The 12,452-nt window shown below is 35.1% G+C and overlaps 1 protein-coding gene across 4 annotated transcripts in view; it reads left to right on the top strand.

The window, feature by feature from the left end:
* The window catches only part of PCDH7 (protocadherin 7), a 423,894-nt gene that overhangs the window by 222,322 nt on the left and 189,120 nt on the right, over window positions 1-12,452 (top strand). For 2 of the 4 annotated variants that reach the window (XM_054485437.2, XM_063663592.1), the window contains exon 3: window positions 4,735-4,830. The exons of the other annotated variants lie outside the window; for them this stretch is intronic. In XM_054485437.2, coding sequence (XP_054341412.1) covers window positions 4,735-4,823 — 89 coding nt within the window. In that variant the 3' untranslated portion in view covers window positions 4,824-4,830. The remainder of the gene's footprint in view (window positions 1-4,734; window positions 4,831-12,452) is intronic. 4 annotated transcript variants of the gene reach the window in all.

Genomic DNA, 12,452 nt, shown 5'->3' on the forward strand with positions numbered 1-12,452 from the left:
TTAAAATTTAAAATTTTACTCAGCTGATTTTTATTGCCGTTAAGCTATGCAACTTATTCATTTAAATCTCAGGAATACTAGAAACACTATTAATGCCTAATAAATAAGTTGTATATAGAATTCATAATTAACTATTCTTTTAACTCATTTATAATTCTTACTGATTTTCAAAAAATGCTTCAGGTCATGCCTACACAATGACTTTTTTTTAAAGGAATATTCTCTATTTTTTTTAATGTGGTCTCATTTATGTCCTGACTGATAAGCTCACCCAGGGTTTATATGATTATGTACTTTGTAATTTGAAACTGCTGTTTGTTCTTCACTTTAAAAGGAGATCAGGCACTAGCATATCTGCAGTTTCCTGATTCCTGTAAAAACATGTGACATTCCTCCTTTGCAAAGGTTTCCAGATTCCTTCTCTCCGTGTTGCCAATCCTGCCGCCACCCAAGGCTGATCTTAATTCCATGGGGCCAAAGTTAGTGCAAACAATCAAGCTGACCTCTCCACACTCCAGCCCTGCCTATAACATTATGGACATTATGATTATTGAAATGCCCTTTTTGATGATTATTCAGCCACTACTAGCAAGAAAATCTGAAATGTCTCCGCCTAAAGCATGGCCTCCCCTGAGGAATATGCTAGACTATCTATGGTCGCAGAAGCCCTGAGTATAACCATGACAGACTGTGGGAAAGTTTGAGAGTCAGACCCAGAATGAAAATCTCTGATTTTTCCAATTGTAAGAGAGAATTTACTTTTAGGACAGACCTTACTGATAGGATAAGGAAAACAATAGTGTTATCAGGAATATTTATGCAGCAGGAGAATAATCTCTTCTCATATATCCTTACACCAGACACACCAGGTTTTGAAAAATGTTTAATGACGTAAGCAGAGAACAGGGGTCCCACTGCCTAACTAAACTCCCTGTAATATATTAACATATTATATATTAATGTTTAATAGTCTCTCCTACCTATCAAGGATGTGTTCTGTTGTTTTTCTCAACATCTATTGTTTTTTCCACCACAAGATCCACCCTGTTTGGACAAACTTCGCTGACTCTCCAGCTCTCACCCACCTCCCTCCCACCACACTGCCTTAGGATGTTTTGACTTCCCTTTCCATAAACTTTTTTTTTTTCTTTTCTGCAGCAACTCTTTTTTGCTGCCATTCTTTTATACACATCCTATCCAGTCTGTGAAAAGCAGTCTCTCTCTTGTGAATAACATTTACTCCTCTTATATCTTTGATTTTAATCCCCAACTACATCAGTATTGAGCGCCTTATCTCTTTGTGTGTGTGTGTGTGTGTGTGTGTGTGTGTGAGAGAGAGACAGAGTCCCGCTCTGTTACCCAGGCTGGAGTGCAGTGGTGCGATCTTTGCTCACTGCAGCCTCCACCTCCTGTGTTCAAGCGTTTCTCTCCTGCCTCAGTCTCCCAAGTAGCTGGGATTACAGGCGCCCACCACCATGCTTGGATAATTTTTTGTGCTTTTAGTAGAGACGGGGTTTCGCCATGTTAGCCAGACTGTTCTCGAACTCCTGACCTCAGGTGATCTGCCCACCTCGGCCTCCCAAAGTGCTGGGATTACAGGCGTGAGCCACTGCGCCCAGCCTTACCCCTTATTCTTTTATCCCAGCTAAAGAACTCATTCCTTGAGGACATGAACCAATGCCTTCTCTGCTTACAGTTGCACATGCTCTCTGGGCTTATTTTACTAAGTCCCACAGCCTTGTGTTATCAGTCTCTTAATATCTGTACTTCTACCATGATTATACATTTTTCCAAGAATGGAAACTAGAAGAAGCAGACTCTAGAGTGGTCAGACTGATAGTGTTTTCCATGCGATTCATATTGTTTCATTGTTGTGACAGATAATTCCTGTCATTTTGGGAAAACAAACTTATTACAAACTTTTTATTGTCAATGCACTTAATAATAATCACAAACTGTCTCTCTATCTACCTATTTTTATAAATCATAGGGATCATTTTCCCTTTGTTATTGTTACCAGGTGAAAATCTAACTCATATCGTTGCCCATACCAAATTCCTACCAAATGCCTCATGGGGATGAGGGATGCTTTTATTATCCTGGTTTCTAACTTTCAAATACATAAAATTTATATTTCCTTCACCCAGAAATTGCAATTCTCTACTCCATCAATTCTTGTCTTTTATTTCATTTCTTAATTGTCATACAATAATTTATAGTGTACCTAGCGAAGATTCAATGCATATAGTATACAGTAATCACATCAGAGTAATTAGCATATGTCCATCATCTCAAACATTAATCATTTCTTTGTGTTGGGAACATTCAGTGTCTTTCTGGTAGCTATGTGAAACTATATAATATAATAGTGCTATCTGTAGTCATTCTGCAGTGGTAGAGAACACTAGAACCTATTTCTTTCCTCCTATCTAACTATAATTTTGCATCCCTTAACAAATTTTTTCCTATCCCCTCCTCTGCTTACCCTTCCCAACCTCTAGTATCCTCTGTTCTACTTTTTACTTCCATGATACCAACTTTTTTTAGCTTCTACATGTTAGTGAGAACATGCGGTGTTTAACTTTCTATTCCTGGTTTATTTGACGCTTTAGGATTCCAGCTTTATTTTTTTGAGTTATCCTTCTATGTTGTTTTGGTTATTTATAAACTCTGCTATTTATAAAATCATTTTATATTGCTTATTACATCTTAATAAATTATCAGTGTTTTTCTGTTTTCTGCGTATATATTTACTTTTTATAGTTTCTCATAAGTATACTTTTCATTACTTTTAATCTCTCCCAGTGCAGAGCTAATTTATTATCCCATAATAATCTTTCCTTCTTAAAGCCAAAGGAAGAATTTTCTATACATAAAGTCTTAGTATATTAGCAACTCATACGCAAAAAAAAAAAAAAAAAAAATGCTGAATTTCATGCTAGATGCAAGATCTGGCCACAAATTGAGAGCATGTGGATTCTCCTCCTTTTTGGTTTTTGGCTTATAAGATTCTCACGTTTGCTTCTTCCAAAGACAAAATTCTGATCCCAAAATAATCACTGAGGAATATCTAAATGTACAACAAATTAGGTTTAATTTTTTAATTTTATTTTACTGAAATACAGAGGTTTTAACTTTGAAGGGGGATTCAAACTTTAAAATAGTACGTGTAATACCAATTAATGTTTTAAGTTAAATACAAAATTATAGAAATTTATAGAATCCCAAGCAATGGTGCAAAAAGTATATGCTCAATAATATCAGTTTAAAATTAAGTTTGCTGCTTTGAGTTGTTTCTTTTACATCAGAGGGCCTAGATGCTACATATGCCTTCAGAATTCTTTGATATTAATCTCTTATGACAACCAATTAGTTTCCAAATTTCTCAACTGAAGGGCTGAATAATACTATTGCCTAAGCATTAGGTGGGTCATGTTATTTTAACTAGATACGATGGCTAATCATATGCAGTGTGTCAGACCAGAGGAGTTGAAAACTGGGAAATTTGGAGACACCCTGTCTAAACAGGATTAAGGCTAAACGAAAAGAATTATTGTTTTCCAAACCCCAATGATCCTTGTGATAGCTGCTTTCCCAAACATTGGGATTAAAGGTTAGATTCACTTTTAGAAACAAGAATGCAAACATGTATTCATGAATAGCCCTGTCTTTAGAGAAATATTCATCAGTGTCCTAGCCCTTCTGTATCTATTACACTAAGAAACATATTTGTGTATGAAGTCACACACAGGAAAATTAATTCTCTCCTATATTTCATTTTTTTACATTACTTTTCTTCATAAAATACACATCTATTTTTGCAAGTTTATCTTCACTGTGTATAAAAGCTTTTCTAAATAAACAGTTTAAGAGAAACATTTTTGTATATGATTTGCATTTAAATATAAACATACAAAGTTAAATATTTCTTTTAAAATAAATTCTAAGAGAAAAAAATTGTACCAGTGTTTGTTTTGCAGTGGTATTATTGCATAGGTTATTAAAACAACTAATCTTTATTAAAATTCAAATAATTTATGGCCATCAACTGTTTGGTATACATTTTAATTTATTTTTATAAAATTCTGTGTATTTATGCTCTTTGAAAGTATACATAGTCCAGATTAAACCATGTCCATAAAAATATAATTAAAACATGAACATTTTAAAAACTTTTATTAGTTTGACCTCCTCCTGTATATAGGGATTCTGTTAAATTAATTTTTTTATTAAGTTAATAAGTTGAAGTTGTTCTCATGTCAAAATTACACATCCTTAGGAGGACATGAAAAGGAAGGTGCATTGTGAGACAGTTATATAACAGCTAGGTAGAGACAATGAGATGACAATCCTACTGTATGTTAGAAAGAAGATACATATCTATTTGGTATTAGGGTCATCTTATAGTTTTTTTCTGTTGTAAAAAAAAGTTATGCTCATATGTGAAGGTCCTGCCTAGTTAAAAAATGAGGATAAAATGGTGGCTCGTTTTGTAGCAGCCAACTGGGTCCCTGGATTTGGAGAATCATAGTTGAAGGACTGTTCAAATTAACACATTTCAAAATACTAATTTGTTTAGATTGTCTTTTAAATTTACACAGATTCTTTTTTTAAAGAAAGCAAACAAACTCAGGGTTTTTGGAAATTGTTTTATTGGCGAGGTCTGTGGATGGACACCATTGTGTAGGGGCTGCTGATTTTCCCTTTACATATTTCCCCATCTCCCTTCCCCAGGTGTTGCTGCCATCACTACCTTTCCCTTCCTCCCCTTTCCTCATGGCAAGACGCATGGAAGAAGAGTGCTGTTAAGGCCTCTCCATTAATCAACAGGTATGGTGGTTCTCATGAAACAGTGTAGCTGCCCCTCTTCTGCATTCTCCATTAATAGTCTGTCTCTTACATTTACAAGATGCATTCATTCACTACACAGAGCCTTCCATATGGAAGAATTGTTCAACTTGAGTTTATATATGTCACCGTGTTATGCATTACCTAAATCCCTACACAGTGGTAGATTTTTCTAAATGTATAGAGTTTAGAAGAATTAATGATATTATTCTCAGGGAAAGTGGCTATGCAGTTTCCTCAACAAAATATGTATAAAAGAAATGGAACTTGTATGTATGAATATGCCACTTTCAACGTTCTACAAACAATTGTTACATAACATATCTTTGAAAGTATAAAACAGGAATATTTCTGTGAATTTTATTTCAAAATTTAATAGCATTTGCATCTTCAAAAGCATTGCACAAAATTTTATGCACATAATTATAATACTCATCTGGTTATAGAAAATTAGGTATAAGCTAGTTCGAATAAATCTAAATACCCTACAAAGCTATGCCATTCAGATGTGAAAGCTGAATGCGTGCTAATTACTTTCTGCAACTTTCTTTTGTCAACTCAGCTGGTGGCATTTGAGGGAGACAGAGGGGACTGTTTGTTCAGTCCAAGATATCCTTCATTCAGGGTGCTATATTTTGAAAGGAGCTAGGCCCTCAGGGCTCAAACTCCAGCAGAGTCATAACCTATAAAACATGAACACTCAGTCATCACCAGGAAGTGCCTGCCTTCTTGACTTCTTTTTTCACTAGTGAAACGAGTCCTCCCAGCTCCTGCAGGGGCTTGTTTTGATGTATCAGGCTTTGCTTATAGTCTTGTGACTCTCTCAGGTTCTTTGAGACACATGACTAAAATGCTACCTTTGGGCTAGGAACATTCTTGGCAGATGACTTAGAAAAACAGTGTGTCTATGGGTGTGTATGTGTACAGCAGCATTATTTGTAGTATTCTTTAAAACGGTAGCAGAATTAAGACTTGTCTGTGTACATAAACAAAGCAAACCATTTCAATTTACATGCATTTTCACCGAACATTAAAAGATCATATTCCATTTTTCTACTGTATTTGAATGCATTGGAATACCGGAGAAATTGAAAAGGGAATGGATGTTAGTCTGGACCATTAATCTTCTTTTAGAAATGTATGGCTTTCTATTAGATAAAGCTCTGATCATTGAGTATCTTTAATGATCTCACTTCTACCCATATTCCTTGCCTTTATATTATGTTTTAACCTCAAGCGCACACTGCACTCTGTGCTCTGCATCTTTCCCAGAGGGTGCAATCTTTCCTGTCCACAGGTCTTCTCACGGTTAGGTCTCTCCATCTGGAAGGCACTTTACTTGTGGCTGTTTGGAAAATTCACATACAAAAAATAATAACAGCAACCATGAACTGAGGATTTATTGTGTATGGGCACAATGTTAATGAATTTCACTTCCATTTTCTTGATTCATCCACACAAAGAAACAATAAGTTAGAAATTATTATTCATTTTATGTAATAGGTAAGGAAACTGAGAGGTGGCGAAGTCGAGGGGGACAAGATCACTCAGGATTGACTCAAGTGGGACATGCCTTATACAGCTTCTCCTCATTTCTCCCCAGGAAAGCAGTACTTTCGTTCATGCTCACCTCTTGAGTTACTAGAGGGCAATGATTCCACCTTATGTTTTATGAGCTCTTCAATGTCCACAGTATTTGTTACTCACTAAATGTTGATTAAATGAATGAATGTTTACAAAACAGCCTTTTGTCTTCTTCTCCTGAACATGGGCCCTTCCCCTCACCCATACTTCTCTCTATTCTGTTTTTATTCCCTACTTAGCTTGTTGCTCTTGGCCATTATTAGCTTCGTAGATTACTCAATATGTTTTCTATAAGAAATAATTCATTACTTTTCAGCAGATTTAGGACCTGTAACTACAAACTGAATCAATATAAAATAATTTCATCCCCAGAAAAAGAAATTGATAATTCAAATCCTGTAACATTTATCAAATCTAATGGCAGGAAAGGAAGCACAAAAACACTTATAACTCACACAGAAAGAAGAAAATTTAACCAAATTTTTTTAAAGATTTGAGGAAAGGAAATTATGAAAATTATATGTGGGATTATAGGAAGATAAAGAGGCTATGCTTGAATAGGAAAACAGTTGTATGAGTTTACCACTAAAGGAAAACAGTGGATAAGTAAAAAGGCAGATAGGAAAAGAGGCCAAATTAAGGAGAAAAAAAAAATCTTTGAGAAAAAAGAAGCAAAACAATTTTGGAAAAGTGAATTAAATAGGAGTAACAAAATGAAGGAAACATGTCATTAAAAACCACAGACACTGAAAGGACGTTAAAAGAATATGAAATAAAATTGGGAGGGAAAAAATCAATGCAGGTAGAGAAAAAGAAGTTTATTTATGAGTTTGTGTTTCCTTATTCTTAGAAAAGCCTTTGAGGTAAAATGACTGGAAAGAAAAAGGGTAAGTTAAGATGCATTGATTTGTGTACACTGTATGTTTTTAGGACTTTTTCTGTGACAACAGTTTTTTTGAGAGCAAGATACGGGCTTAAGCATTAATTTGGAGCTATGCATTTAGAACTAAAATAGTTGTGCCTAGAGAATACAGTTGAGACAGGGCTTGCTGGGAAATTAGGATTCAAGTCCAAATATCCCTCTCCACCACATTCTCTACCAAGATACTCATAACATTAATCTGTTAGTTTTACACATAAAAGTATCACCTTATATCTGTTTTTCTTTATGTAGAGTGCCTGAAGCGTAGAATAAATGTTTGCTGAATTAGTCATGAAATTTTAAGAGTGGATAGAGATTAATGGTCAACAAATCCCGTCTTAGATTGTGCATGCATCCGTTAACACCATTTGTAAGACTTGCTTATCTCCATTTGAATAATTCCAGGGACACAAAGTCTAGAGGTTGCTCCTATTTTGGGATGTCTTTAACTTTCCAGCTTTTTCTAGCTTCCTGTAACTTGAATCCAATTATCCCAGTTTTCCCTTTTGGAAGCACAAAATAATTTCTATTTTTTTTAAATGAAAGTATTTCTAGGCTTAAATTCAGACAGACACTATGTCATAATGTCTAGATATCTAATGTCTCTCTATTTTCTTTTTTGGTTTATAGCCCCAGTCTTTCTAATTTTTCTATGTTACTTGATTGCAAATCTTTTTAGTATTCTGGTTATTTTCATTTTCTCATTTGGTGAAAAATGGTCTTGCCTAAAACAAGCAATTCAGCATGGGCTTCCATAGTTTATGTTCTTATATTTAGTCAGCTTGAAGAAACTAGCAATTTCATTTGAACACCTTCAAGGAAAAAAAAAAAAGAGGTACAGTTTAAAGCTGCATATGGCTTTGACATTAATTTGTTAAAGGTGTGGTTTGTATAGGATGCAGTATATAAATAAAATAAACACGAGTATGTGTAAAACAATTAGTTTTAAAAATAGCATTTGAAGAAAGATTTTCAGTCTTTACTTTTTACTTTGTAATTTAATACATATTTTAGTTTGGGTTGGGTGCCTGAGGTGAATCTTTGCCTAAGAAGTCCATTCATCATTCTAACAAATTTCACACTACAAAATACAATGTCCTTAAGTGGATAATAACATCGGTGGAAGTAAAAGACAAGCAAAACAAAACAAAACAAAAATTATTTTTTCATTGCAAGTAATTGACTTGATTGACTGATAATATGGTCTCGTATATAACAATATATTATATTGTTACATGGAGGGCAAAATAAGATTAAAAGATGTGTAAAGCAAGAGCTGTCAGATCTGCACTTTCCCTAACATAATTTATTGCAAAGTAAATTCTTCATTTATGGGAACTGTTACAAATGCCAAATTGCTGTCAATATCCCTTGGTGCAGTGTATTTATGAGTAGATTATGGCACACTCTACAAGGCCCTGCACATCTGATTTTCAGTGAGTGTCTATGCAGAATATATGGCCTTTTCCAGAACTAGGAAATTTAATTAACTTTCTGGCAGAGAACACTTTTTATGCCACATCCCTTTTTGCTGACCCTACCCAAGACTTCCATTTTCAAATGTGCTTCATATATTATGAACCTATATAATCTTAATGAATGTCTTCCATATGGTAATTATATTGTTTGATTTTGTACAGTATTCTCAAGAGCTCCAGTGGTGACATAAATTTTTTCTCTATGGTACTGAACATTTCTTTGTACATTGTATGAATATATGCACCTCCCTCTGCTTTTTGACATTCAGTTACCAAAGCAATAGCCTTTAGGTATTAGATTATCTATAAGATTCTTAGGCCATATTCTTAAAACAACAGGGAACCTGTATCTGCTTTGCTATCACTGCTGTTGAAGGGATATGCCATGTGCAACATGACCAATTTGATACCTTTTACTCTGTCTTTTAGTGTCATAGAAAGATGAGTGAAAAGCAGGACACAGGGATTAATCACTTAACCTCTCAAGACCTCATCAATGCCATTAAAATGGGGGATTTGGACTAGTTCATTTTTAAAGTGAATTCCAACTTTCTACAGAATATGGAAGACTAGGAATTTTATAAATTGAGATTTTGTTCTAGGTTTGCCAGGAAACTATATTTAACCTCCCTGGAGCATGGTTTCCTCAGCTGCAAAATAAGGAGACTGAGCTAAATCACGGATGTAATCTTTAGGATAACATGTGTTGACTTATTTTTCTTTCTGAAGCTGTCTCTTGAGAAGGATTCTGAGAGCTTGCTTTGACTGAGTGGCATGAAGTGCTGTGATCATGTGTTCCATTACCTCTGTGTCACAAACTTGCATCATAAATTCTGAGAATGCTTCTCATTCAAAAAGAAAAATTTTGAAAGATTATTATAATTTTTAAATTTCTATGTTTTTTTCTTGTTTGAGGTATACACAGATGATTCTTGTGCTTAAAAATGTGTGAATCCAGGAAATTGTTTGGTGCTCTTAAGGAAGACAGGTTGAGAAGAGGACAGCCACTTTAGATACTTAGAATACTTTAACTCAGAAGAGAGATGAGGGATTCAACTCATTCTTTGTGATTCTTAGCAGCAGATTGAAAGCCAATTGGATAACGTGGGGAAAAACCTGACTCGCATAAGCATAAAATGTATTACTATAGAAAATGCTCAGTAAAAGTTGATACATAGAATAGTCTGTGTTGTGAAATCTGCATCATTAAAGATGTTAAAATTTAGATTGCTTGACAATTTCTCAAGGCCACTATTTTTATTTATTTTATTTTATTTTATTTTATTTTTTGAGACAGAGTCTCAGTCTCTGTCTCCCAGGCTGGAGTGCAGTGAGCAGTGGCGCAATCTCGGCTCACTGCAACCTCCGCCTGCTGGGTTCAAGGGATTCTCCTGCCTCAGCCTCTCCAGTAGCTGGGATTACAGGCATTTACCACCACACCTGGCTAATTTTTTTATTTTTAGTGGAGGTGGGGTTTCACCATGTTGACCAGGCTGGTCTCAAACTCCTGATCTCAAGTGATCGTCCTGCCCCGGCCTCTCAAAGTCCTGGGATTACAGGCATAAGCCACCATGCTCGGCCAAGGCCATTGTTAAAGGACCTCATAAGATAGCGAGTTAGATAAAATGAATTCCAGGCTGGGCGCAGTGGCTCACGCCTGTAATCCCAGCACTTTGGGAGGCTGAGGCAGGTGGATCATAAGGTCAGGAGATCGAGACCATCCTGGCTAACACGATGAAACCCCGTCTCTACTAAAAATACAAAAACAAAAAAAAACAATTAGCCAGGCAAGGTGGCGCAAGCCTGTAGTCCCAGCTATTCGGGAGGCTGAGGCAGGAGAATGGCATGAACCCAGGAGGCGGAGCTTGCAGTGAGCTGAGATCATGCCACTGCACTCCAGCCTGGGCAACAGAGTGAGACTCCATCTCAAAAAAAAAAAAAAAAAAAAAAAAGAATTCCAATGCTAATGGTCTGTCGTTCCATAATAACTATCAGACATAATAATACCAATAACTTTGTACTTGGTTTTGGTGAAATAATTATCAAAGATTTTATCGGAATTGATGATTTAGAATTTTAACATAAGCCATCTACTTGTTAGCCAATGCTGTAGTGTTCTAGTAAAGTGCTTTATATTATCAAAGCTGCCTTTTTGAAGGAAAAGTTACTAATTCTCATTTGTGGAATTCACTTTTTCTATTATCTATGGACTACACTTTGTATCTTCATTTTGAATGTTACTTCTTTATTGAAGTATAACTGACTGTAATAAAAGTTAAAATAAAGATCATTTGCAAAAGTAATTTAATTATTTTCAACTTAATAAGATATAGAACAGAAAGCATTCACATAGAATCATAAAGTATTTTACCTGGAAGGGATTATGAAAATTTCCTTTTGAAATCTCGTTAACTTTTTCAAGGTCACTTAGTTAGTGAGACACTTGTGATCCAGATTTTCTGAATCTCAATTCAGAGTAACCAAATTTACTCTAGTAGCTTGCTGAAAAGTACAGATCTTGGTGAGTTGAGGCTTTCTTTTGCGTCCTTGGATGCACTACTTGCCTTGAATCAGCCGGATGAAATAGGAAAGCAAACAAAAAATTTTGTATAGAAGAAACAGAAAAACACTAGGTAGCGTAGCCTGCTGTGTTCCTGGAGGAACGTGGAGGTCGGCATCCCTTTGTAAAGCTTGACATTACAAATATTCGTTGTAATCTACTAACAACTCTTGCCAGAAGTAAAAACAGTAAAAACAAATATATATTCCAACTTAAAATCAGGAGCTGCGTAATATGAGCTTATCCCACCGTCTCATGGCTCTGGTCACGAGAGTTTAACACCACTAGAGTTTACAACAAATGAAACAGAGCAAATTACCGAAGACATCCAATCATAAACGTTAACCAGACTTAACCATCATTATTTAAGCTTGCCTGTCCACTCTAATCAGGATAACAGACATCAATTAAATAAAAAGAATTATAAACACTTTAGCTGATTGTAATGGAATATTCGTTATTTGACAGGGGAAAAATGTCTTCAGACACCAGCAGGACATATTGCTCAGGATTTTAATTCTTTGTGGTCTTAGCTGAGTATAATAGCAACATAAGCCAGCGTGTTCAAATAATGAAGAAGATGCAGGAAAATATTTTAAAAACAACCAGGAAATGTGGATCTAATTTTGAAATTGTGACACTTTTGTGAGGATAAGCTTGGCCGAAATGCAAAAGTTTTACTGATCTCTCTCTATATTTATAATAGGAACAAAAATTGACATTGGGTGGGGTGATTGTTTTAAAAGGTATTTTGGATCATTTATTTTAAAGATTTGTTCCCCAATAGGGCACCATACTATCAATGACTTCTCTTCTTATTTCTGAACTAGTTCTCAAAAGGACACTGCATATCATATGTCTTTAAATATATTAAATAGGCTTTACATTGTAAGAGTCTTTTAGTATATATCTATAAGAAATTTTCTTCCAGGGAACTGAAGTTCTGATTTTATCATGGAAATCAGTGGAAAAGTTACTTTCGGCTAACGCATTAATTTGCTTTACTGCTAACTCTGCTAGGTCATATTAAGTTAGTGGATAATTTCCAAATATTTTTGGC

This window comes from Pongo pygmaeus, chromosome 3 (assembly GCF_028885625.2).
Source record: "Pongo pygmaeus isolate AG05252 chromosome 3, NHGRI_mPonPyg2-v2.0_pri, whole genome shotgun sequence".
Classification (NCBI taxonomy): domain Eukaryota; kingdom Metazoa; phylum Chordata; class Mammalia; order Primates; family Hominidae; genus Pongo; species Pongo pygmaeus.